The following is a 27,905-nucleotide window of genomic DNA, read 5'->3' as shown; positions in this document are numbered from 1 at the left end:
ATAAATGTGAACCATTTATTTAGCTGAGAAAGTGCTTGTGCCTTGGTTCTGTCAGGTTTTAACTGGTGCTTTCATTTAATGCTTCACAAAAAATCTCTTGAAAGCTCAGCTCTCTTCTGTGAACATCCACCTCAAGTTAGGCTTGAAACTGGAATAAGCATGGTGATTGGAGGACATCATAATGTTCAGATGACTAGACAACTAACTTACCAGTTGAGTATGCAGTTCTTAATAATTAGTTGTATTCTGATAGCTCTAAAGAGTCCTTATCTCGATGTACAAATATAAAGTAAAAAACACATATGTGAATATATAAGATCAAGAACACATATTCCTGCGCATCCAGAAATATAATCTATGCTATCATGTGCCGAAAGTGTCCGTCTGCTATGTACATTGGACAAACATCTCAGACACTTCGCCAAAGGATTAATGCCCACAAAACAGATATCAGACAAGATCACAAAGAGAAAACAGTTTCTTGCCACTTTAACCAGAAAGGACACTCTCTAAATGACTTAGCCACCTGCATTCTGCTACAAAGACCTTTTACATCTGCACTTGAAAGGGAATCCTCTGAACTGTCATTCATGTTAAAATTCGACACTTGCCAACAAGGACTTAACAAGACTTTGAACTTTCTCACCCATTACCAAGACAGTTTCCCCAATTATCACCTGTAATACCATTAACTCACAAACATCCCACTCTCCCTACCTTTAATATCAGCAATTCACAGACACTTACCTTCCTTCCTCCCCCTTCCCACCCCCCCCGCATCCTCCTTCTGTTCTGCAATGTGATTTGTCCTTTTCATATTTGTTCATTTTTTTTAATTGTATCCTTTGGTATATATGGTTGTGACTACTTTCTTCCACTATTTGATCTGAGGAAGTGGGTCTGGCCCACGAAAGCTCATCATCTAATAAACCATCTTGTCTGGGCAAAATATGTTTTTTTTGGTATGTTTTCCCTGGAAGAATGTTGGAACCTCCATCCTTTGGAGCAGGAGCTGTATATTTGGCAAGGGCAGTCTGGGGTCACAGAGGTGCCTTTCGTTGTGCCCATGAACATCATCCATGTTTGTTTGTTAGCCCTGGAGGTCATGTTCTGTATGTACATGCTCTGTAGAGGCTTGCTACTAAAAATCTCTGGACTCCATTTATACCTAGCACATGCAAGCTCCCTCTTCCTCCCTGCTTTTCCCCTTTCCTCCTGCTTCATCTGCGTCAAACATGCTCCTCAATACAGAGTTAGAGCAAAAAGATAAAAATGCAGGTACTCACATAGTGAAGAGGAGGTGGAGGAGCTTCAGTTTTCCTTTCTTTTCATAACCCTGGTTATTGAATGAGGCCTCACATCCTTGCCTTAGGAACCAGGCAAGTATTTACCTTATTTTACAGGTGGAATACTTGCAGGTTGTGTCTAGACTAGCAAGTTTTTCTGCAAAATCATCTGCTTTTGTGGAAAAACTTGCCAGCTGTCTACACTGGCCGCTTGAATTTCTGCAAGAACACTGACGATCTCATGTAAGATCTTCAGTGTTCTTGCGGAAATACTGTGCTGCTCCCATTCGGGCAAAAGCCCTCTTGCGCAAAACATTTGCGCAAGAGGGCCAGTGTAGATAGCACAGTACTGTTTTGGGCAAAAAAGCCCCGATGGTTAAAATTGCGATCGGGGCTTTTTTGCGCAAAACCGCGTCTAGATTGGCATGGACACTTTTCCGCAAAAAGTGCTTTTGTGGAAAAGTGTCCGTGTCAATCTAGACGCGCTTTTCCGAAAATGCTTTTAACGGAAAACTTTTCCGTTAAAAGCATTTCCGGAAAATCATGCCAGTGTAGACATAGCCCCAGAGTTTGCATAAGATTACGTCAGAATGGGGATAAAACCTTTTCTCTAGTTGGGGTAGTTCCAAGTCTCATCCACTTTTCCATGTTGCCTTTCATGTTCCCTATGCCTCAGATAGATGCTTGGTTGTGCTAACTGCACCTACTGGACCACATTCCTCTCCAGAACCAGGAATAGGATCCAGGAATCATAATGCCCAATGTTTTGCTACTGTCTACCAAATAGTTGTGTAACCCATTTTCTGTTGAATGGTGCATAGTCAGGGTAATAGCCTACTGCTTTTAGCAGTTACACAGTTAGCTCAAATAGAGAGGTCTGTGGTGTGATCTTGGATTTAAACATTACTGATGTGGGGAAACAATATGATTTTATGTGATAGAATCTTACCAGTTTGCTTTCTATAAAACCTAGGAAATGACATGCAAAAACTTAAGTGATAAAGTTGACCACTCACATGTTAGGAAATGCTAGAACTAAGGTTGCATGGGGGAGACTTAATTTGACTCCCTTGTGTATGCTGATAGTAAGACTTCCTTTGTCCTTTTACTTGCTGCTAGGAAGAAAAATGTCCTAGCAGTAGAAATAAATCCATAATTTAGTTAGCAAAGCTGAGCAGAGGAAGTAAGCAGGAAGGAGCATTAAGGGTGTCAGAAGCTATGGAAGTATTAATGGAGTTCTAGCTAGGGATGTTAGCGTGTACAATTAACCGATAAGCCTGGGCTCATTGGTAAAACCTAACGGTTGCTCCCCCTCCCCCGCCTTTGTATCATAGGCAGCAAGGGGAAGGGAGAGGTGGGAAAGCCCACAGAGACAGCAGCTTTCGCCTGCCCACCCTTTCCCCCATGCACTGATGCCTCTGTATAAGAGGCAGCAGTGCAGTGAGCTGGCTCCTGCGGAGCCGCCTGTCCTCCCCCTCCCCTGATAGAGAGGCAGCAGCACGGAGGTGGGGCAAGCAGGTGGGAGCCAGTACATGTGGGAAGCTGGCTTTCAAGCTGGCTCCCTGTGTGTACTGGCTCCTATGGAGTCTCTTGTCCTCCGTGCTGCTGCCTCTTTATCAGAGGCTGCAGAGGATGGGGAAGCAGGAGCAAATAAGAACGGCCGTACTGGGTCAGACCAAAGGTCCTTCTAGTCCAGTATCCTGTCTGCCGACAAACAGAGGCCAAGGACACTATTTTATCCCCTGGCTTATGGACCTAACCTCCATGAAATTATCTAGCTTCTCTTTAAACTCTATTATAGTTCTAGCCTTCACAGCCTCCTTTGGCAAGGAGTTCCACAGGTTGACTACACAGCTTAAGACGGCTCCCCATGAGCACTGGCTTTTGCCTGAACCTGTATGTAAATGTATGATGGCTAAAAAAAAATTCAACAGTTACATGTTTAAACAAATGTTTTTTAACATCCCTTGTAGCCCTGTTGGTCCTAGGATATTGGAGAGAGAAACTCGGTGAGGTACTACATGGTTGTTGCTTTTTAATAGGACCAGTTTCTTTTGATAGAGTAGCTTTTGATGCTTAGACCTGGAGAAGATCTCTGTTTGGGTTGAAAGCTTGTCTCTCACCAGCAGAAGTTAGGTGAGGTGCTATTGGACCATCTTGTGTCTCTAGAAGTACAGTACTAAATTATGATTATTTAACCCTATCCTCAAATAAATCCACTATGTCCCTCTTCGCATCCAATTCAAAATGATTTTATTTAGAAAGCCTTTCATATGGTATCTCTAGATTGCCCAGCGGAGCAGCATTATTTTCTCTCTTTAACGTATGCCTGTTGTCCTGTCAGTACCTCTGATAGTATGACCTGGCCTGTGACTTCCTAAGCCAGTGACAAAGCAGTTATTCAATGTGCTGTGTTATCTAGAATGATGAAGACCATCAGCAAACTATGAACCTGAGCTGTGGTCTGAGTCTGCAATGCATTAGAAACACTTGTGTTGGGAAATATGACCTAGAAGATCTACCTGGCCTTGCTTGGGTACTTAATTTTTTGGTTTTTTGAAAATAAAATGGAAATGTCCATGCTCTGGGGTGAGGCTGGGGGATGAGGAGTTCAGCATGCAGGCTGCCCCAGGGAGAGAGGACTATCCCAGCCCTCTGTTACTGCAGCAGCTTGAGGCCCAGCGAGGTGTGCCTCTCCATGACCGCTGCAGCTCCAGCGGGCACAGCTGGGGGAGGCCTCATCGGGAGGGTGCCTGTCCTCCTGCTGGGTCAGGTTCAGGTTCTTTGCCCCCTGTGTTCCCCAGCCAGAGTGAGGAATGCAGCAAACTGTGCATTTCCCCTTCGTTCCGTGACAAAAGGGTGTGTGAGAGAGAGAGAGATCTTCAGCCCTCTTAAAGGGTTCCTGAGGCATGGAGTCTTGGGGCTTGAGCAGTCTTGGATGTGGGTTGGGCAGAGGAGTATGCCCCAGCCAGCCCCTATCACCTGCCTGATGATTTTGCTTATTATTAAAACATACAGAAATTAAACAATCCCATTCCAGGCATAACCAAACCCTTATCTTGCTTTAAGTTACAAGTGGAAGCTGTATACCAAATCTGGGGTCCTACCTCTTACTGTCCAGGAGAAGTTCTTAAGCAAATGGACACACAGACCAGATCTCTCCTATGTAATAGATTTCAGTGTGTGTTACATTAGATGCCCAGTCATCCTGATTTAAATGTCAACATTTATTTTACTTCAGCTGATCAAAACATGGCAGAAAAGTGAGGTGGTGGGAGGTGATAGAATTGTGAGCAGCATCTTATTTTGGTCTCACAGATGGGGGATGCATGAAAAATACTCCCAAGTTAATTTTTTTCTCATCTGACATATGAAGCCAAAAAGCCAGAGAGGAGGACTGGAGCCGAAGGGACATCTGGTCTCCACTCAAGAGCCAGTCCGACAGAGGCTAGTCTAAACTCCATTCCAACCAGTTTCTACCAACTCCCTTGCTCAGGACAGGAGGGCCTGCTGTGCCCTGGTGGTTGGTATGAGGCCATGTGACTTTTCTGGCTGAAGTAACTGGTGCTCATCCCTTACTGGGAGCTGTTTGCACACTAAGGCAGTCATTGTTTACTGCATTGTTTATACTTGTGGGAGGAGTGTCCACTACCACCCTTTATGCTGGGCTGCAGTGCCTGGAGTGGGGATTCAGGCTCAGACCCATGGGACAGAAGCTGCCACTGTGGGGAGGCCCACTGTCCATCTCCTCTCTGTTGCACTTTTATTTGTTTGGAAGAGGAAGGCCTCAGTTTCAGATTTTGCCCTAGATATCCCCCAAAACCTCTTTGTGGCCCTCTGAAAACATCTCTCTAATCTTTACGTTCTAGTACATCATGCAAAAAAAATTTGGAGTGTAATTTATATGAAAAAGTTTACAAAATTGAGTCCTATTGCCCAGCTGTAAAATGCTAGAGCAGTCGTTAGGGCATCCAAGCTTGCTACATATTTGTTGTAAACTTCTTAAAAAGCATGGTTGCAAAAAGATGACCCAGTGGGATCCTAGAGTTGTTACTAAGCTAGTTCTTTCTCGAACACAAATAGGATTATTTCCTTTTATTCTTCAGCTATGGGTGAATTTTTCCCAGGTCAGAAATATCTGCCTCATGAGGAAAGAGTTGCAGACCAGGATACAAATGGACACGGGGAATCATCTTTTCTGGGTCCTGGTGGATCTAAATTCATAAGACACATTTATTTACCCATAAAGAGGCCAACCCAACTTGTACTTAGCTCAGTAGGTAAACTTAAAAAACAAGGAGTAATCCTGTACCATCTTAGTGTACGTCTGTCTACACTGCAACACCATTTTGAAATAACTAGCACTATTCCAAAATAACTTTGTCTGCGTTTACACAGCAGGCAGTTATTTCGAAATACAGGCAGTCCCCGGGTTACGTACAAGATAGGGACTGTAGGTTTGTTCTTAAGTTGAATTTGTATGTAAGTCGGAACTGGTACATATTGTATGGGAAACTCTGGTCAAACATTTCTCCAGAGCTCAGTTTTATTCTCCCACCCCTCACTTCCCTCAGTCCTTTATTCTCAAGCTGAGGTGTCTGCTGAGAAAAGCCGCTCCGCATCTCCCTGGTCTGCTGGGGGCGGCGCTAGCTTCGCATCTCCCTGGTCTGCTGGGGGGAAGCAGCTAGTGCGGGGTTGCCTCACCCCGTTTGTAAGTAGGGATCTGATGTAAGTCGGATCCATGTAACCTGGGGACTGCCTGTAGTGTCAAAATACTGTCAAGATGGAGAACTTCTTACTCCAACTCCTGTAACCCTCATTGTATGAGGAATAAGGGAAGTCAGAGGAAGAGTGCTCTATATCGAAATAAGTGCTGTGTAGACACTACACTCCCTATTTCGAAATAAGCTACGCAATTGACATAGCTCAATTTGTGTAGCTTATTTTGAGTTAAGCCCTGCAGTGTAGAGTAACAGAACCACTCGTTTTTAAAAAAAAATTAAGTCAGACTAACACAGCTATCCCTCTGAGACTATTTCAGTAGGTGTTTGTCATTTAACTTTAGTGGGTGTTGGGTTGGGCCCAAAGCGATTTCCACATATACACTACCTCATAGCATAGCTGAAAATAGCTTTGCTCTTGTGCCCAATTTTTGCATAAAAAAGTCTCTTTCTAAAGCATATGTTAATTGAGGAACTTTAATCTCCACATATATATAGCTCTAAGGGTTTAACAAAGTGTACATACACACCTGCAAACATGTATGGCCGATTCCTCTTTCTAAAGAAACGAGTTCTGAGATTTTACTATTCTTAACCCTTATTTGCATTATGGTGTTACCCACAATGTGTTAGATGTGGTCTCTGCCCCACAAGATGACAGAACCTCGACAGACAAAGCAGGGAGGACTAAGACTTTTGTGTTTTTAAGTAAATATCAGCTATTCCACCTGGACCTCAACCAGCCATTATTGTTGACCTCAACCAGCGTGGGGTGGCAGCAGCCCCTATCAAAGGAGGGTCTGAGCTCCTAGACCCAGCACCAGCCAGAACTGAGCAGGGCTGCCTGCCCACCTCATTCCTAATACACTTTAAATACAGAGCCATAGCAGGGGTAGGTTGTAAACCTGGCATGAGCTAGAACTGAGCCGGGCTGCTGGCCAGCCTGCTAAAAAATTTACTAGCAAGGGTCGGTGAGGGAAATGCATGTAGTCTATAGTATTAATCAATACGCTTTTGCTTATGGGTTAATTGACTCTACTTTTACATCCCTAATGCAGACCAGCTGAGGAGCTTGGCCAACAGAGAATGGGGACACAAACTTGAATTACAGCTCCTCCTGCAAAGTGCAATGTTGTATTCCCAATTAGAAATGTTTTACTCTGAGTGTTTAGATTTTGACTAAAAATTCTAAATTTCCACAGAAAGCAAGTACTTTTCTTGAAACATTTAGACATTGAAACTTCAATTTTCCCACAAGAAACAGCTTCAGCAGAACATTTTCAACCAGCACTCCCTAGTTGCTAATAAGAGGGTCTAGAGTGGGCTATTCTTAAATGAAAGAGGAGAGAGTGTGACCTTAGGGGTGAATATATCGTGAGGGCATTTAATATCTGAGAGAGGACACAAAGATTGCTGTAAGAGAAGTGAACAAATGCTGGTTGAAGGGAAAATAAAGATGGTGTTATGGAGAGGGAGAGGACCAACATGAAAAGAGCTGAGCCAGTAAACAGGCAAAGATGGGGGAGAGCGTAGAAGGTGGTGGTGAAGACAAGAAACTTGAATTTGAGGTGATGGAAGAATGGAAGACAGTGGAAGGATTCAGAGAAGTATGACACGTTTGAGTGCAGGCAGGTAAAATGACCTTAGCAAGGGCTGCATTTTGTATGGACTAGAATTGGGGGCCAAGCCATGAAAGTATTGGAGAAGCCAATTGACAAAGTGGCGTGTCTTGTTTTTCCAGTTCTAGAACAGAGTTGGGGGAAGGGGTAATAGCTTCTGACTTTAATATTCCTCCCACTTTTAAAGCCAAAGTGAAGTAGGTAAAGCAAACTTCTGTGAGCTCATCTTTAAACATTACTTAGAAGTTAATCATTTTTATTCCTCCAGGTTTCGAAATCTTCCCTCGTAGCTCATTTTTTTTCTTTTAATTTCAAATTCTTCCATTTTGGGACAGAAAACAAACCAGAAATTGCAAGAGCAGGGAAGACTGTAAGATGGTGGAAGATAAATGTTCTAAAATGGTGACTGGAAATCTGGCTGAGAGCCCAGAACCAGAGAAATTTCTGGAGCTGTTTTTCATACAGTGTTTCGCTGCTGCCCTCTGCTAGCTGTAGGAGAAAATACAGTTCTATTCTCCCATAATGATTTACATAGGCAATTTATTGGGATGTATTTATTCATGACTGGCTGGGGATGTAGTCTCTCTCTGGCTAGCAGACCTATATTTTCTATGAAAGAGATTTAGTTTTTACAAGGACTCATAAAACAATTCCTTTGAAAAACAGAACCCTCTTTATTTCTATATTTTAATCTTTTCTATTTATATGTGGAAAGATTTATGAATTCTATTTAATGTCACTGCTAGCTACTGTGCAAAATACAGTGATTTCTATGTAATTTTATCATTTATATGGTATTCTTGCTTCTGCTTTTGTAAATTTTGCCATCTTTTAAAATGCATTGATGCTTCTTAAATGAATACGAACAAAAACTAGATGCATTTGTTCTTTTATAATTTTATAAAAGGGGGAAACACACACACACACACACACACACACACACACACACACACACACACACACACACACACACACACACACACACACACACACACACACACACACACACACACACACACACACACACACACACACACACACACACACAAAATCGCATTTTTGTATACCAGAGCCCCATTCTCCTAGGTTGCTTATAAACAAAGAACAAAAAGATCATCCCTGTCTCATACAGTTTATAGTCTTATTTTTACAATATTATTTTTATTACATTGGAAGGCTACATATGAGGTGACCGGGTATCCAGTTTTTGACTGGAACACTAGTCAAGAAGGGATCCTAGCAGCTCTTAACTGACTCGACTGTTAAGTTTGGCTGATGGTACAGTGAGAGGATAGAGCAGGTTTCTCACCTGCCTTGGCTCTGCGTGACTCCTGGGAAGTAGTCAGCCGGTTTCTACAGCTCCTGGGCATACAGGGGACCAGGGAAGCTCTGCACACTGCCTCTGTTCTTAGCACCAGTCTGATCTGATATGGTCCTAATTTGGCTGCTAAATTGGAAAGGAATGGAGATATTCCAGAGCTCATGGCTAGACTAATTTTTAATCTGATGGTATGATCCATGGAGACTACATATCCCAGCATAACATGCTGCATCTTGCTGTGAACAGAACAAGTTCTTCCTTGAGATAACCTCATTGTGGCTCTTTCTGCAGCCCATCTTTGGTGCTTTTAGATGACCAGAGGTAGGTAATGGATAGTGTCATGAAGTCCGTCTGCTTCCTTATGTACCAAACATGCATCCTCTATTGAGAGATCAATTGCATCTGACTCTGATATAACAGCACAGAGTATTATTGTTAGGCAGGGCAATTTATACCCCTAGTTGACTTTTTAAAATGTGCTTAGTATTTACTGTACTTTGGATATAGTTAAGGTTTGCTCAGAGGTTATTTCTTAACTGTTGTAGAGCAGTTAAATTTAATTCCTTGTTTCTTTACCATTAGTCACTCAGCATCCGAAGAGGCCTCTGGCTCTGACTCTGCAAGCCAATCTGAAAGTGAGCAGGGGAGCGAACAAGGCAGTGAGCATGGCAGTGAGTCAAACAGCAGCTCCGAGTCCTCTGAAAGCCAGTCTGAATCTGGAAGTGAGTCAACAGGTTCGAAATCCCAGCAGATCCCACCTGAAACCAAAGAAAAACCAGCCAGCAAGAAGGAAAGGATAGCAGATGTAAAAAAGGTATCGTTCCTGTCACTAACTAGCCGCATGCATCTAACCAGGCCAGAATGAAGGACTAGAGAGCAGCACACTAGTGAAACTTTGCCAGCCTTCTCTAAACCAGCTCAGAAAAAGCCGCCTTCCTGATGCTGGTTTCCTCGGGCACTTTGTCAGTCACTCCATGTACATCTCAGCCAGCTTGTGTAATATATGCAAACAGGAGAGTCTGTGTGACTGTTCATGTGTGACAGCTTGAGATTTACATTCTGCAGCTGGGATAGAAAAGTGACAGGGCTGACTAACAAAATGAAGGAAGCAGGCATGAATTGTCAGTAAAGAGGTTTCATTATTTCATCTGGTTCCCCTTCATGTATGTAAAAGTTGTAAAGCTTCCTAGTGGAATATGCTCAGAGATGGGAACCTGTGTCCAGTATTCTAGTCCCGAGGGAATTCTGCAATTTTATTATGGCTCCAAATACAACAATTGCAGAATTTCCCCAGGGCTAGTATTCGTAGATGCATGTTCTCCTCAGCTCACTATTTTAATTCCATCATTGTGGTTTTAAAAAGGAGGTAGCTTTCCTGTTGCCTGATTCCTCTGGATCCGTAATACCTTTCCATAATGGACATCCCCCCCCCTCCCAGCTGATCTCTCTCAGGTGTAGCCAGCGTCTTTCTCCCATGTAGCCATATAGGAAGGGCTGGGTGATTGCGCTCACCCTGCTGTCGTTGTCGCTCCCTTCCTCCTCCCCCTGCCCGAAGTCAAAAACTCATGCTTGAACTAAGTTTTTGACCCTAGTGTCGGATACAGCCAGTACTGTAAAAACAACAGATTTATCTGAATTAACACTTTTAAAGTAATAATCTGACTATTTGCAGTCTCAATAGTCAAGTGCAATGGAGAGTGAATTGGGAAAAGAGAGTGAGAGTGTCTATTGGGGTGTGGAAACATGCAAATGCAGTAGAAAAGGAATCAGGTCAGACTAACTTGTCTATACTTTTTGTGCTATATGACTGTATTATTATTGCCATTTGTGGTTTGAAGTCCCAGATCACGAAGTCCAAATACAACACATTAATGTAAGTTCTTAGAGAAAGCTAGTTTGTTTTCTAGGTCTTGGGGAAGAACAGTGCCTGAAGTCTAAACCCTTCAAGTGACTAAACACTGAATTCTAATTGTACGTAACAGAAGTTCCATCTCAGCTCAGCCACTTGAGAACCATTATGCTGCCCACTCAGGATTTAGCTGAGCCTCACGTGTTAAGAGTGGGAAGGATGGATGGATTTTTAAGTCAGTAACAGTAACACAAAAACTTAACTCTGTTTTATTGTTGTTCAATGGGAGCCGAAAGAAGTTATCTCTTCCTTTATGAACTCTTAACAGCACATCTTTAGAAGATGAACATTAAAACAGCTCACAAAAAAACAGATCCATATGCAGGTTTCTAAATAACATAAACAAGACATTGAACAGGTTGGGGCCAATGTTCCCTTTAATCTTTTCCATTTAAGTGCAGATCTTTTTTTGTCCCATGTGCAGAATAAATATGTGCACTCAGGCATGTGCAAATGTGCACCTCCAGTAGAAACAAAAAATCTAGCTTTGGGCGCTCTTTTAATGATTTGGGCAGCGTTTGACTCTCCGAGTGGCTGCACAAGTGCATAGCTTACTGGGAACACTGGTGGAGCACTTCCAAATGACGAAGGTGCCCATCTTCCTGAACTCCTATAGCAGTAGACATTTTACTTCCTGCGTCCGTTGGGTTTAGCTGTTTGGGGCTATTGGAATTATATCCACTGGACCAGTCAGTGCAATGAATATTTATCATACTGTATTCATATTCCAGTGAGACTCCAATCAGAATTGGATCTATTGTGTTGGCATTGTGCAAACAGATGGAGGACTCAGCCCCTGCTCAGAAAACCTTACAATTTAAGGGAGAAAAGAGATTTGAATGGAAGGTGGTTTTTTTCTATCCGTAGGAAAGTAATTGAACAGGCTTCTGATTTATTTCTGTGTATGTGAATGTCCAATAGGTATATTTTCTACAAGAAACCTCTCCTTTGTATTGGTTCTTGATAACCCCTTGTAAATGTGACCATCCTGCATTCATCAGGCCTTCATTCTGCGTGCCATTTTTGTATCTGTTAGTGGATTTAGGTACCCTTCTCTTGCCAGTGCTTTTAAGGATACTTGTGGGATGGCAGTGAATATTTTTAGGAGACCATAACACAGGGATTAAGTCTTATGGGGGCAATAAGGAGTTGCCAAATTAGACTCAACAGGAGTATGTGAGCACTGGTAATGACATTGTTTTAAAAAAAATCCTCAGTCTTGAGGTTTGCCTCTGTCCTTTCTACTCTCAGCTGGCTTACCAATATTGTGTTCCATGTCATCCATGTATCTGTACATACCTCGCCCCTCAGGTTGTCGTTCATTTTAATTTCTCCCTTTAAGGGCCTGACTGCACAAGTATAACATCATGCTGTTGTAAGCAATTTGCAAAACTCTTATGTGATGGTTCTTGGAGCACTACCTGTATCAGTAACAGTTCTTGGCATCTGTTGCACTGTCTAGCCACAGTGCGTTCCAGGAACATGTGGTCATCTGACTTCACAACGGGATATGTGCACAGAATAGCATCAGCACCGTATGGGACGGTGCATTTTGGGACATTCTTTGTCATAGTATGCTAAGAGAAGGGACTGGCCAGATAATTATGCAAGCATGATTGAGGGGGCGGGGGTTCTCATCTACATTCACACTAGTTACTGGAGGACAATTTGGCATCTTAGGTCTCTGGCAAGAGCAATACACCATTAGCTGCTATAGAGGACTACATTTTGTATGGATACAGCATCCAGAGCCAACCATGCTACTATCTGCTTACAAACTCAGTTTAAAGCTATATAGTGGGCTTTAGAGGCAGTCAGTAGTTTAATAAAATGTGATGAGCTGTCAAGGTAATGAACGTTACCTGCTCTCAGGCATTTAGAAGTCCAGCTGCTTTCTGTTAGCACAAACCTGTGAGAGTGGGTGGAATTCCTGTCTTGGCTGGAGTCCTGTTCAGTGAGCCCTTCAAGATCCAGTTAGTATCTAAATTGCAACACAACCCTACACAGATATGTTGCTGGCTGTTCAGTTAGCCCAGAGGGGTTTTACCTAGGGGAGAAATTGGGACAGGTGCTTCTGGTCACAGAGACTTGTCCTTTGGATTCTATAGAGAAGTGGTCCCCCACATTTTTCAGGGTCATGTGCCTCCTCCTTTCCAGGGGCCAGGATTTAGGGCCACAGCTCTGAGGGGAGGGTGGGGTGAGGAGGCAGACTCTGATGGTGGGGCAGAGCCGAGAATGGAGGGTAGTGGCTGGGACTTGGGAGCTCAGTTCACAGCTGATGAGGGGGCTGGAGCAGAACTGGATGCAGAGGAGGACTGGGGAGTGCTCCCTGCCTGACACCTTCCCAAACCCCACCTGGTGGTGGCTTGCCCAGGCCTGCTGCACCTCCCGGAATGTTTCTCCATGCCCCCACAGTTTGGGGATCTCTACTGTAAAGCCTCTTGCATGGGAAAGTATTGAGCATTGCCACAAGTCTAATGTAAATGGAGTGGGGGATTCTAAAAAGCTTTAAATAGCTCAAATAAATAGCTCAGTTCATTCATAGGAAAACAGGGTTGCTCCTTCTTTGGTTCCTTTTTTGTAGCAGGGACACTTGCAGAGACTGGGTATTGAAATACCTGTCCTTCTACCATATAAACAACCTTGTCATGCTTTGTAGCTAGGGGGAGGGACAATTCAATAGAATAAATATAGTGGGAGACTGCTGAAATTAAAAATGTTATAAACTCTGGCGAGGCATAGAGTCAAATGATCCATGATTCTTTCCGTCATATTTCATAAGTTTCCATAACTTACCTAACCATTCCCCACCCCCACCGAAAGCCCCATACTGGCGATGCCATTATTGTTTCATCAAAAGGTCACTCTTAAACTTATCTAAAATGATAGCAGTAATTGGGGGTGAAGCAGGCCTTCTGATGGTCTGTTTATTTTGCAGATGTGGGAAGAGTATCCTGATGTTTATGGGGTTAGGAGATCAAACCGAAGCAGACAAGAACCATCGCGATTTAATATAAAAGAAGAGGTAAGAAAAAGAAAAGATGAGATGAGGGAATATTTAAAATTAAAACACCCCACAAAAGAACAAAGGCTGTTCTGATATGTGTCACCTTTTAAACACTGAGTTCAAGGCAGATTTGTGCAAGCTGGATTTCACAAATTAAGGTCCCGATCCTGCAGTCAGATCCACTTGGACATTTGCTTGTGGAGTCACTGGACTCCGTGAGGGCATTAAGATGGAGCTGATTGCTGGAAGGGGGCTTGAGGAAAGACATACTCTGTTGTAGAAACATGGATCAGAAGAGAGGAAGTCCATGTAAAAACAGAAAGGAAACTTCCCAGAAACAACTTACAACAATAAAACCTTCTTTGCTCAATGTCCTCGAGTGGATTGCAGTGATCAGTGCGTGTGTGTGTGTGAGTTCAGCTTTATGAACCATCACTTTTTTTGGGTTAAGTATCAAAGAAAATCCTTTATATTTAAATTTAACGTGAGAGATAAAGAAACATCTGCTCATTAGACTCTGGCAGCTAGAACTTCAAATGATTCCAGCCATCGAAAAATACTATAGAAATGGAGAAATTAGCTGCTGTGCTTGTTTGTCTCCACAGTGCTTTTCATCTGCAGATCTCCAAAGAAGCTAAGCATCATTCTCCCTGTCTTATAGATGGGTAAACTGAAACACAAGAGAGGTTCAGGCTGAAATGTTCAAAGTTAGGGGGCCTAGAGTCAGCAGCCTGATTTTTCAGAGGGGCAAGGCACCTGTAGCCTTGGAAACTTCTGAAAATCAGGCTACTTTTGGGGAAGGTGCTTATGAGTTTAGACATGTAACACTTAGGTACCAAGGTTTGAAAATGTTGCCTACGTAACTTCCACAGTCATACAGTGAGTCAGAGAATACAACCCAGGTCTTCTGACTCCTAGTTTGGTTCCTTATGCACTGGATCATGTAATCTGCACCATGCAGCTAACCTCAGAAAATTCCAGACCCATGTGCTGAATGCCCAGAATAGCAGCAGCAGGTAAGAAGGACGTTTAGCACATAATTGACTTAGCTTTTGTTTTCCTTTTCAAGTTCCGCAAAATCCAGACTCGCTGGCTGCCTCTCTGTGCGATGCCCCCAGCATGCACTATGCTGGTGATGTCACACCCATCACAGATCTCCACTGCAGACCCGAGTGCCCTGTAGGGGGCTCAGGTAAGTCCCGTCCTTTTTTGTTTTACAATATTACGTGGTTTTGCAAATGTTGTTTCCTTTTCCAATACCTTGACTCCTTACTCTTTAAGGTACCATTCAAAAAGAGAAATCCAAGATGTAAAAACTTTGCTATACCACACAATATTGTAAAAAACAAAAAAAACCAAAAGCCTTCAGCCTCCCTTTCACAAAAATCCCCTGAAAGAATTCTGATCAAATGCAAATCCATATTTTCCCCTCAAAGCAGGGCCATCTGGTTCCTGTAGAGCGACTCCCATCTGCAGCAGAGTCTGATGAGGGTGTGACATGGTCACTAGCACAGCATCGGGGCTTCACAATGAGGAGGAGACGGAAAGTCTTGATTTTTGGAGACATAAAAATTAAGGGGGGTGGGGAAGATAGTTTATTTACCACATGGTGCTGAGCATCCTACTCTCCCACTGAAGTCATTGGGAGCTCTAGGGACTGCACCTTGTATGTGCTTTTTACTTTGCAGGGTCAAGCCCATCTTCAATAATGTGCGCTGCCCACTTGCTATTTGGGGCTTCCAGCACAATGTAAAGGAGCTTTTTATTTGCATTCTTTCCTAAAGTGTTGGTGTGACTCTATGCAAAGCATTGATCAGGCAGCACTGCAGGCTCAAATTCTTTCACCGCAGAACAAGAACAGCCCAGGCAGCAGTGCTAGAAGCTTCCCCATGTGCTTGCCCCACTGGGTCTCTTCTGGGATCCTTTTCTGGTTGAGAGGACAGTTCAGTCTCTAGGGACTATTCAGTTGTAGGTGTGTCTGCTGAGACTGTCAGTTTGGGCAGGGTTGTTTTTGTGCTGTGAACATCTGTCCTCTGGGAACTGGACTGAGACCATAAGTCACCAAGCAGCCATCGGAGATGGGTAATGCTGACCCAGGATAGAAGATCGGGAAGTGAAAGACAAATTTTGTATGTTTGTTAAATAGCTTTGCAGAAAACTTTTACTAAAACATCGAGGAACTAGAGACTTTTGAAACTGCTTGACTGTGCACGGCAAGAACCACACTCATCGATGTATTGCATTTTGTACTTAACAGAACAACAAGTCATCCTAGCGGGAAGTGAGAATTTCACGGCGGGTGCCCTTTGAGAATATTCTAAGGCATTTAGTAAATCAATAGGGACTAACAGGCATAACTCTTTTGTGGTAAGAAAGTATCTGATGGTTGGAATGGGTAGAGGCTTGCAAAGCTGAGCAGTGTCAGTGCCCCTGTCATGCAGAGGCGTCTTTCACTACCAGGCTACATACATTCTTTAATTATTTTAAAAAATTCTTGGACTTATTTTAGCGTTTAAGATTTAAATACTTCTATTAACAGCCAGTGGAATATTTTAGCAAGCAGGAAAAAAATTAACCTTTTCATCACCCTAGATTCTTCAGCATTTTGAGAGCAGCATAAAAGGACAGTTGCAGCAAAACTAGATGATTTCCGAACGTGGGAGATGTAGGAAGTCTGAATGACATTCAGCTGTATAGAGCATTATCGCTGTTCGTTGGTTGTTAAATTCTTATAATGTATTTGGGCCTGTAAAGACTCAAGATGAACAAATCCTTGTCTTGAAAGGTTGCCATCTAAAATATGATCTGCAGTAGTTACCTGGCTTTATGATTCTGGGAGGTAAGCCAAAGACACTGTCATGGGCCATGCCCAGCTGCATGGTTATAAGTATTTTATTCTGTGGGCTGTCAGGAAGGGCTCCATTGTCCACAGATGGTCCACAGGACCAACTCTTTAGAGCTACTGATCTGTAATCCTCAGCATAGGAAAGTGAGAATACAATATGACTATTTTTTGGATAGTATTTATACAAACGTTAAGTCTCAAAAGACATTAAAGTTTTATAACATAGAGATTTAAATGTTAGCAAAGAGAGAGAGAGGAATTTACAAGTCTGTGAGATGGAAAGTCAGTGAGGGCCTTTTCTAACCCAAACTCCCCAGGACTAGAATCTGAAAGAATGAATTGAGCCTGTTTTGTTCATAAAGCACAAAAAAAAAATATGGTGAGGAAGATAAAACCTGGGGGGAGAAATTGAAGCATGTTTTAAATGGTTGAGTAAGGCAGAAAAGCAGCTAACAAAGGGCATGAATCTATCCTATATCTAGCCTATACATGTTTTACCCAAGCCTTGTTCCTGGCAGAATAATAGAGAAAAGAGAAGTAGGAGTAGGTCATCCAGCCCATCTTCCTGCTGTGATAGGCCTGAAAGTAGAGATGTAAGAGTTTAACTGGCTAACATTAATGGTTACATTTTAACCAGGGTCCTGGATGCCTCCCCCCCGCACCCCATTGCCTGAGGCCTTAGCTGCCTGCCCAGAATCCCTCCAGGCTACTGGCCCCATGCCTGGGATTCTGCTACCTCCTGGCATCCCTGTGCATCTGGCATTTCAGCTGCTGCCCCGTATCCTAGTACACTAGGGTCTGTCCCTGCTGCCAGCCCCATACTGAGACCCTAAATGCGTTGGGATGCCAGGCAGCAGCAGCGCCCCAGATGTGGTGTTCTTCTACTGCACTAGCAACCGCGACTGCAGGCATATGACCGGCAGACAGGTGGCTGGGTAAGCTGGAATGCTGATACAGTGACAGTGAAATCCCGGACTTAGGGACAGCAATGGGGATCTTCAGGGGTGGGGTCAGCAACAGAACTCCATTGTAAAATGTGGGGATGCCTCAGCATCCCCTGCACTGTTAGTTCCCTGGGTAATATTTGACGGTATAACCAATAAAAATGTTAGTTGGTTACATAGTTATGCTGTTACACTTCCTTCTTCAAGTGTTTATTCATATCAATTCCAGTTAGGTGTGTGCGTGCTGTGTGCATGGCTGTTAGAAGTTTTATCTTGCAGTGACCTGTCAAGTTGGCTGTGTAGCCCCTTGGAGCAGCACCAGAATGATGCTCTAGATATGACCCCGCCAACACAACCCTCTGTCAGTTCTTGCTCACCCTCAGTGACAGTTGTTGGAACAGCGGCTGTCTTGTTTAGCGAGTGCACTTCTCGTCCCTAGACGTGGTTTCTGTTGCTGTAGTTAGTCAGTTGATTCCTTTAGGTAGTGGTAGCTTTTGTAGAAGTGGTTGTGAGGGGGTCTTACCCCTTTCCCCCCACGTTTCCTCTCGCCCAAGTCTCAGGGATTCAAGCCCTGCAGTTCCTGCTCAGAATCTATGCTCATGGGCCACCCCTACGCTGTGTTAGGTGTCTGGGGGAGGCTCACCAGTCTGAAAAGTGCATGATCTGCAAGAGTTTGAAGCCCCGGACCAGAAAGGCCTTCCTGAGCCTCTGTCGGGAGACTGTCTGCTGACATGTGGGCTTAGGACCCTCCAGCAAGCCCCCATCTTTCTGCACTCCCTGATACTGCTGCTGGAGGACGTGGCAGTGCCCTCTTCCCCTGATACTTTTGGGGCTACCAGGGGCCTCATTGAACTGATGTTGCAGAAGTCTCCCACTGTACAGGAGAAACTACTGCTTCCATATAGCCAGGCACCATCCACAGGCAAGCCAGCAGTGTTGGGACCATCAGCATCCTGACCTGTTAGCCAGCGTCCTGGCATTGCTCCGTGAGTACCACTGGACTGACTCATAGCTCTGGGCTGACGTGTGGTACTGGCCCCACAGTCCTGATCCTTGGAACCACGTACGCTCAAGGGGCTCCTTGAACAGCAGATCCTGGTCTCGCTCGAGGTTCAGATTCTGATCCCTGAGCTCATGGCCTTCATATTCATGGCCTTGTTCTCTGTGATGCTCCGGGGACTGCTCTCTCTATGCCCGCCATCTGTACTTGCGACCCTTCTCCTGTGCTTGGCACCACTCCATCTCCTGGTATCAGTCTAACGCAAGACTGTGGGTGGCTCGAGGGCATTACTCTTCGCCTTCGCACAGATTCTGATTGTGGTATCAATCACTGGCCAGCTGACGCTCTGCGTCTTTACAGGGCTGTTTGCTAGTGCCTTATGTGCTCCATTCCACCTTGGCCGTCTCACTCTAGATCGCCCTCCTCACAGTCCAGGGGTCCCTGGGGCCTCTTGACAGGTCTGGAGCTAGGTTGACAAGAGCTGAGCAAGATGCTGCAGCGCCCCAGTGGCCACCTTGGTGGCATTTCTGGGCCCCCTGGGTTACCCATCAAGCTTACGGTGCCGTGCTTAAGAGTCGCCCATCAGAGAAAGCGGAGCCCCATGTCTGTGAGGTGACAGCCACCCCCCATCTTCAGTTCGCATGTGAACCAGGGCCAACAGCACCTGCCCTGATGCCTGTTGCTGCTCCTGCAGCCCAAGATGCCCCCAGCCCACAGGAGGAACTTGGTCCCACCAGCGACCTCATCCTCATCCCCATGATGAGGCGAGGGGCAGGCACTTCTGTGTAGAGGTGCACTCCAGGACCACCTCTGTTGGGTGGCTAAAAGCATGAACTTTCAGGTAGAGAGGGTCATGGAACAGAGGTCATTATGGTTGATGTTTTGGCACCAGAAGTCCCTCCAGGATGTCATTGCCAATAATTAAGACCATCCAAGCCAATGCTAAGGCCATCTGGCAAACACATATGGCCAAGGGGATGGAGCAAAAATACCTCAGACCCACAGACTTGTTCACTCACTCTCATCTGTGCTTGCTGGTGGTTGAGGCAAGTGAACAAAAAGGAAAGGCAAGGTCACCAGGCCCCGGCAAGGTCTCACAACATCGTCACTCAAGGTCCGTCTGACAGCCATTTCAGCTTTTCAGTGGGGTGAGTCCAGTTGTTTGGTGTTTGCCAGTCCCATTGTCAGGCGCTTCCTGAAAGAGCTGGAGGGGCTACACCCTCTGCTAAGATAGCTGACCTTGATGTTGGACTTTCACCTGGTCCGTTCACGCTTCACAGGGCCTCCCTTTGAGCCTGTAGTGATCTGTTTACTCTCCTGTACTTTTCGTGGAAAGTGGCCTTTCTAGTGGCTATCACCTCAGCTAGAGCAATATCGGACCTGTGGGCTCTGACTTTGGAGCCACCGTACACCATTTTCCATAAAGACAAAGTTCAATTTAGACTGTATCTGGCCTTCCTGCCAAAGGCGGTGTCTCACTTCCATACCAGTCAGGACATCTTTTTGCCTGTGTTTTATCCAAAGCCTCACAACAACTCATATGAGCAGAGGCTGCACTCTCTGGATGTCAGAAGAGCATTTGCTTTCTACGCTGACTGCACAGTCTTTCAGAAAGTCAACTCAGCTGTTTGTTGTGGGAGCGGAAGGAATGAAGGGGATCCTGGTCTCTTTGCAGCGAATATCCTCTTGTATCTGCACAATGCTACAGTCTATCCAAAGCCCTTCCACCTAGCATCATGGCGCACACTGCAAGGGCCCAGGCCTTGTCGGCTGCGTTTCTGGCTTAGATGACTCTTCAGAAGACGAGCAGAACACCAACACAGTCTTCTGTACACACATTTATATGGCACGGTGCCATCAAGCCAGAGAGGATGCTACAGTGCAGTGCTATGGTCAGCAATTCCTTGACTCAAACCTCACCTCCTAGGTAAGGCTTGGGAGTTACCTACCTGTAGTTGATATGAACAAGCCCTTGAAGAAGACTTTCTTATAGCTGTTCTTCAAGATGTGTAGTTCATACCTATTTCACACCCACCCACCTTCCCCTCTATTAGAGTAGCCAGAAAGAAGGAACTGAAGGAGGGTCAGGTTGGCAGGACCATATATAGAGCACCATACCGGTACCACTCCAAGAGGCTCCACAGCTGAGCGGATGGGTAGCTGCTAGGGAAAATGTCTAACAGCTTGCGTGCCAAACTGGAATGGATATGAACAACACATCTTCCAAAGAACAACGGTTACGAGAAGGTGAGTAACCATCTTTTATTGATATCCCTATCCGAAAGCAATGGTGGATTCTGTTTAAATGCTGCCTCAGTGATACAGTGTTTATCAGCCTGGTTTACCAGGTTAGGTTTTTTCTTTTTTTTTTTTCCAAGTTAGAATGCACTGTTCATGGGTTCAGAATAGGGATGTAAGTGACTACTTGAGTAGTCGAGTCGGTACTCAACTAGTTGCCCCTCCCCCCGTCTTTGCTGCCATCAGAGGCACCAAGAGGTGGAGCAGGAACCAGTGCTGGGGGGAGCCAACTTAAAAGCCGGTTACCCTCAGCACCGTCTTTTCAGAGGAGCAAAGGAGGCCACACGCAGAGCAGATGCGAGCCAGGATAGCTGAGTCTTGGCTCGTGCCTGGTCCTCCGCTGAGGCTCTGCCTTTTAAATGTAGTAATAGCTGGGTGGCAGAGCCTCAGTGGGGTTAGCTCTCAGCCTGAAAACTAACCCTGCTGTGGTTCTGCAGTTTCCCCCCTTATTGATTATTTGAGTAGTCAGTGGACATTCCATTGACTACTCGATTAGCTGATTAAACGTAATTTAACGTCCTTAGTTCAGAAATATAAATTCACTCCAAACCATAATGCACAAGGCTCTGTGTTGTCACAGATAAAACTGTCACCAGATTTTGTGTGTATGTTGTCACAGATAAAACTGTCACCAGTGTGTGTGTGTGTGTGTGTGTGTGTGTGTGTGTGTGTGTGTGTGTGTGTGTGTGTGTGTAGATTCAAACAGTTGGAGATAGTGCAAATAAGAAAAGAGACCAATGAGAGGGATGATGGAAAAAGATTGAAGTAAAAGAATAGAACTTAGATCTATTTACTGTGGTGTCTGCACAGTGACGAGTTGATGGCAGACGCTCTTCCGTCAACTCCACCTATGCTTCTCATACTGGTGAAATAGCGGAGTTGACAGGAGAGTGCTTGGCAGTTGATTCATCATGTCTATGCTAGACTCAATAAATCAACCCCCACTGGATTGATCATTGCCTTCCTCAAGCCAAATAATGGACTCCAAATCAGTGTTTCTAAGTAGAATATAGAAAAAAATCTTTGCTAGGTGTTCTGTCCTGAGAGGCTTTAAAAAATTACTGCACTGGAAGGCTTAATCATTGGGCACTTGTGATGCTGATATGGCATGATATGGTTGAGTGGGTGGTACAAATCGGAGTGCCATCATATAAAACTATAAACACTATCTTTGGGTGTGTCAGCATTTTGAGCTGGGATGTAATTCCCAGCTGGAGGATACATACATGCACTAGCTCAGAAAATTAGCACGCTTAAAGGTAGTGTTGCAGCAATGGTGGGTGTGGCTAGCCCTATCTCTCAGATGGTAGGCTTGTTCTTGGGAAGTCTAACCCTTCTTCTTGCCTGTGCTACTGTGGCTTCAGTGTATTTATAGCATGCTAGCTTGATGGAAGCTAGTTGTGGGTCTGTCTCCTGGAGCAGGGAATTTCAGTCCAAGCTTGAAGTGCAGACGTGCCCTTTCCGAATGACAAAACCAAAGTGATGGTGGGGTATGTTATATGTGTATGTATTGCAGCAAAAAGCAGTTTCCAGAGGAAGAATAAACATGGGCAAGATGCATCAAACAAATAATCTCTGCAACTCTTTCTAATTCTAATACGTTCTGAGAAGTTTCTCATTGTTTTATATACGAGTGTCAAGTACACTAAAACAGGTGGTTCGTTCATGTGAGGGTGTCCCATACCTGATAACCTGCTTATGTGACTGGACCTTGTTAAATTAAAATAGGGTTTGTGTGAGACTTCGGTTGTGATTTTTTACATTGCATCTGATGAGTTAATGATACCTTGGTAAATAAAAATATTATAGCAGTAGTCCTAGAATACATCTTGAGCTAATCAGAAGAGGCAACTTGATTTCAGGGTACTGGAGCATGTGGATTAAAAGGCACGAACACACCTTTTTCTTAATCATCCAATCACTGTCTTGTTGAGGGGAGAGAACAATAAGGCACAGACATGATTCTAGCAAAGAGAACAACCTATTTAAAGAAGATTTCTGCCCTTTATCATCTCTACAAGATTCTGTGGTTCTGTTTGAGAACTGGAGAAACAACAACTTCATGGTTTTAACTGAATTGTACTTTTTATATTCCTAAAATGTGCCCATCAGACACGTAGCTCTTTCATTCGTAATTTTAAATAACAAAAAACTCCAGTTGCAATGATCAATGGCCTACCCAGTGAATGGAACTTAACACAATTGTACCAACCCCAAGTGTACTAAAATGGTGAATCAGGCCTCAAAAGCCCATGAGATTGACTTAAAGTTGCACAAGGGTTTTTTTAAAAGGTTCTTTCTCTTTGCTGTCTGGTTTTCTGCAGCTTTAGGACATGACTGGTCACATCTCCCAAGTTTTTCTCTACAAGCACCAGGGCTAGAAACATTTTTTTAAATTGAAAATAGGAGAATTTTAACATAGATTGAGATGCCCATGTAATTGCCTGGCTTGAAGAACTAGGCCTTCAAGAAAAACATCAGATATCATGAGGTGCATGACAAAACCACGAGAGCTGATACTATAAACACTTTCTCTACTACCATGTCTTCAGTCAAATGCCTGAGAAAACAGATGAACTTTACATTATGCCTTGAAAGAGAGCAAGATCTGACTTTGATTGACCAAAGAACACAGGGTATCTCCCCCACACCCTAACCCAGTCTCACATGCTAGGAATGACATTCAACCTTAAATTCTGGGAACTCTTACCAGAAACATCAAAGCCTATCATCTTTCTTCCATGGTGCACACTATTGCCAGGACCCAAGCAATGCATGACTTCATAGATCAAACTTGAATTTGAAGTGCACCCTGAAGTAAGTTTAAAAGCCAGTGTGTGCTTTGGAGAGCGGATGTAATGCGATCGTTGCAGCTGCCACCATTAAGTGAACAGGTATTGGTTGTCACTAGAAATTGATCATAAGTCGCAGGTGAATTGTAGCCGGTTAATTTCCCAAGGCGCCAGAGTTGCAAGATGCATATTTATAGTAGGGTTTTTCACCCATTTCTGAGTTGCATTTATAATCCCTCATCCAAAGAAAGCCATTGCACTGACTTTATGACCACTGTCGACAGAATCCAAAGTTAATGGTATTGGATGGCTGGCCACGGTTATTAAATGGTGCAGTTGCACAACAATATCATGTTTTAATTCTAACATTACAGCTGGTAATAGTCTTTGGGCTGCTTTGATGCTTAGGCCGTGTTTCAGTTGTTGCTTCCTAAAAGAAAGAATGTGGAGTGAGGTCTACAACATAATCTTTTCTTTTAATTAAAGGCAAGTAGTGAATCTGAAAATGAGAGCCCAAAACGAAGAGGCCAGAAGCAAATGAGAAAACCGTAAGTCTCTATGGAGAGGGTTTTGAACTGTTTTGGTTTTATTCTCAGTTTTAGCAGGCAGGTGGCATTCTGCTGTGTTTGAGCAACACTGTAAAGATAAAAATACAGAAAAATAGTGTGATCTGTTTTCATTAATGACTCTTCAGATTATTAAAACTGAAACAACTTGCTGAAAGGGCTAGGGAATTGGAACATGAAGGGAGTCCCTGCCATTTATAGAACAGTTTACTCTTTTGCACTTAGCTTTGTTGTGGAACTGGTCATCTTTGCTTTTTGCTTCTAGTTGGTTTCAGCTCTTTTGACTCTTTCGTGCACTCGCTTAATGAATCTCAGGTGCTTTCTCTCATTCCCAGTGCTGAGTAAGTGATTTATACAACAGTGCTAGGGTTGAATTTTCTGTCCCTTGTAACTCATGCATTAAACGGGGTGATTGACGCTCTGTTTAGTCAGCCAGTGATGAAGTTCCACTATCCTGCCTGACTTCTGTTTTTTGTCCCTAGAGGTAAATGGAAAAGGCAGACTTCTGGGGAAGAAGAGGATGGTGGAGAGGAACAAGGCACCAGTGCTGACAGTGAACCAGAACAGAAGAAAGTTAAAGCCAGGAGACCAGTCTTGAGAAGGTGAGGAGGGATTGAATCTACTTACCTCTTATATTGTACTAGAAGATTTACCTGGCATTGCTCGGGTTCTTAACTCAATTTTTGTTTTTCTTCACTTAAATCATTGCTCTGGGCTGGGGCTGGGGATGAGGGGTTCAGTATTCAGGGTGCCCCAGGGAGAGAGGACTAGCCCAGCCCTCTCTCACCACAGCAGCTTGGTACAGGTGAGAAGCCGCTGTCCCTGGCCACTGCAGCTCCAGTAGGCACAACCGGGGGAGGGGGTGCATGTCCGGTGGCTGGTCCAGGTTTGTCTGCCCCCCGTGCTTCCCAGGCAGAATAAGGAATACAGCAAACTGCATTTTCCCTTTGCTCCCTGATGAAAGGGATCAGCCAGCAATGTTCCCATAGGAATCGGGCGGGGGAGAAGCTTCAGGCTTTCCTAAAGGGCAGCTGGGGATGGGATGTTTTGGGCTGGGGCAGTCCTAGATGGAGGTAGGGGGATACCCCCAGCAAGCTCCTTTTGCCTGCCTGGTAACTCTGTCTCTTTTCTGTATGGTTTTATGAGAATCAATCCCATTCCAGTCACATCCCGTTTTCCTGGCACAACCAAACCCTTATCTTGCTTTGTTACAATAGGAGGAAACTATGTATTGCATGTGGTGGTCCTAGCTCTTACCATTTAGGAAGAGTTCTTGAACGCACATGTGTTCGTTCTCTCTCTCTCTCTCTCTCTCTCTCTTTTATTTATATATATATATATATATATATATATATAAAGATTTCCAGTGCTCTTAAAGGTACCTACATGCTTTCCCACATTAATATTATCCTTGCTTATTCTGTGGCCTGATTCACGTACACCAATTTCACACTGGTGTAACTATGGATCTTCGTGGAGTTGTTCCTGGCTTACACTGGTGTATGTGAGAGGAGATTTAGGTTCCAGGCATATGGGCTACGTCTACGCTGGCATGATTTTCCGGAAATGCTTAAAACAGAACAGTTTTCCGTTATAAGTATTTCCGGAAAAAGAGCGTCTACATTGGCAGGATGCTTTTCCGGAAAAGCCCTTTTTCCGGAAAAGCATCCGTGGCCAATGTAGACGCACTTTCCAGAAAAAACCTCCGATCGTCATTTTCGCAATCGGGGCTTTTTTTCCGGAAAAGACTACTTTGCTGTCTATACTGGCCCTTTTCCAGAACAGTTTTCCGGAAAAAGGACTTTTGCCCAAGCGGGAGCAGCATAGTTTTTCCGGAAAAGCAGCTGATTTCTTACAGTAGATCGTCAGTGCTTTTCCGGAAATTCAAGGGGCCAGTGTAGACAGCTCGCAGCTTATTCCGGAAAAGTGGCTGATTTTCTGGAATAAGTGGCCCAGTGTAGACACAGCCATGATGTTTTGGATATACGCTTCCTTGTGGACTGGGAAGTATTGCTGAAATGTGTTCCTTGTATACAGCCCACAGTATTATATCTTTTTATTAATACTCATTTTAGAGCAGTGGTCAAAGCCAGTGTTAAAAAGCCCCACAAGCCCCAGCGAGGTAAGAGGAGAAAGAAACAAGACTCATCTGAAGATGAAGATGATGATGAAGATGATGAGACTCCCAAAAGGCAAACCCGGCGCAGAGCAGCCAAAAATGTCAGGTACTGCAGGATTTTAAAGTTACATAGTAATCAGTGATGCAGCTTAGAAGTCAGGATGTCTGGTTAATATCCGACTTGCTGCGTGATCTGTAGCCAGGCAAGGAGAACCATATGGGCAAATCCATGTGCTGCTTGGAGCCTCAATGCCTTTTGTGTGGAGTTTTTTTACAGGGTCAGGTTTTTGGTCATTTAACCTCTCTGTAGCTCATTGAATTCCTATGTAAAGCATACAGTACTTGCTTACTTCAAAGGGTGTTGGGAAGTTTAGTTGATACTTCCACAGTGCTTTGAGATCATATTAAAGATGCTATAGCAGTGTAAAGTATTAGAAATGGATGCAAAATTGCCAGGAGCAGATACTTGTTAGTAGCTAAAAGCTTGTAAAAGCTGAGATGGGTTCCCAGCATCTGGTGGGCACCTATGGAAGCCGTCAACGTGCTACCATTCTCAGATTTCAGGGAATAAACTAGCTTCTCACAAGTGAAGATAGAAAGAAATTTTCCTTATAGGAAGTTTATTCCATAACTGCTTACTGCTGGGGGGTTTTTGCCTCCCAAAGCAGCTGCTGCTGTCAGAGGCAGGAAGCTGAACTAGATGAACTGTGTAACTGTCCCTGTTAAGAAGCAGAGAGTAAGCTTTTAAGGAATCCGAATGGCAGATCTGAGAAACTCGAGCAATGTATTACACAGGCAAACCTAACATAGTTGCTAGAGGGTCTTGCCTGTGCCATGCCATGCTGCGTATGTATGGCTTTAGACTTAAGGAAAGACAAGCTTTTTACCCTCTTGATATGTGGTCTTTTGCAGTTACAAAGAAGATGATGATTTTGAGACTGATTCTGATGACCTGATCGAGATGACCGGGGAAGGGGTTGATGAACAGCAGGACAACAGCGAGACCATTGAGAAAGTCCTGGATGGCAGGGTTGGAAAGAAAGGAGGTGTGTAGCTTTGAGAGCCAGACTAGGATTTTGGGTCTAGCCCCATCAACACTCTGCATAATGCAGCTCAAGTGTTTGGGTTTTCCCCAGTGGAGAAGGATTTTTACATTTTCTCTTCCATAGTATTGACCCTCCCCCCCCCAAAAAAAATAATTCTAATAGATTGGTGAGGCGTGATCCCTCTACAAAAACTGGGTTGACTCTTCCCAAACAATGTGTTTATTTGGGTGTCTGATAATACTGTTTTCTAGTGTAGTTTTTATCTATTTGCATGATATTGAAGTTAGGACTACTGGGCTCTAATTGCCAAGATTGCTTCAGAGCTTTTTTTATTTGTTAATAAATTGGTGTTACTTTAGCTATCCTGCATCATCTGGTACAGAGGCTGATGTTAAGCCATTGGTTAAATAACACAGTTCTGCAATTTCACAT

General features: G+C 44.1%; 1 protein-coding gene across 9 annotated transcripts in view; it reads left to right on the top strand.

Annotated features, from left to right (window-relative positions):
• The window catches only part of CHD2 (chromodomain helicase DNA binding protein 2), a 108,649-nt gene that overhangs the window by 28,528 nt on the left and 52,216 nt on the right, over positions 1–27,905 (top strand). For 7 of the 9 annotated variants that reach the window (XM_075897005.1, XM_075897006.1, XM_006123330.4 and 4 more), the window contains 6 exons: positions 9,530–9,761; positions 13,795–13,881; positions 24,229–24,290; positions 24,791–24,910; positions 26,384–26,533; positions 27,340–27,473. In XM_075897005.1, the coding sequence (XP_075753120.1) occupies positions 9,530–9,761; positions 13,795–13,881; positions 24,229–24,290; positions 24,791–24,910; positions 26,384–26,533; positions 27,340–27,473 (785 nt within the window). Of the gene's footprint in view, positions 1–9,529; positions 9,762–13,794; positions 13,882–14,932; positions 15,056–24,228; positions 24,291–24,790; positions 24,911–26,383; positions 26,534–27,339; positions 27,474–27,905 lie in introns of those variants that run through there. The other 2 variants (XM_075897009.1, XM_075897007.1) reach the window with 2 other exon arrangements.

The sequence above is a fragment of the Pelodiscus sinensis genome, chromosome 14 (assembly GCF_049634645.1).
Source record: "Pelodiscus sinensis isolate JC-2024 chromosome 14, ASM4963464v1, whole genome shotgun sequence".
Lineage (NCBI taxonomy): Eukaryota > Metazoa > Chordata > Testudines > Trionychidae > Pelodiscus > Pelodiscus sinensis.
Note: the sequence above shows the minus strand (reverse complement) of the source record. Positions and strands in the feature narration are given on the sequence as shown.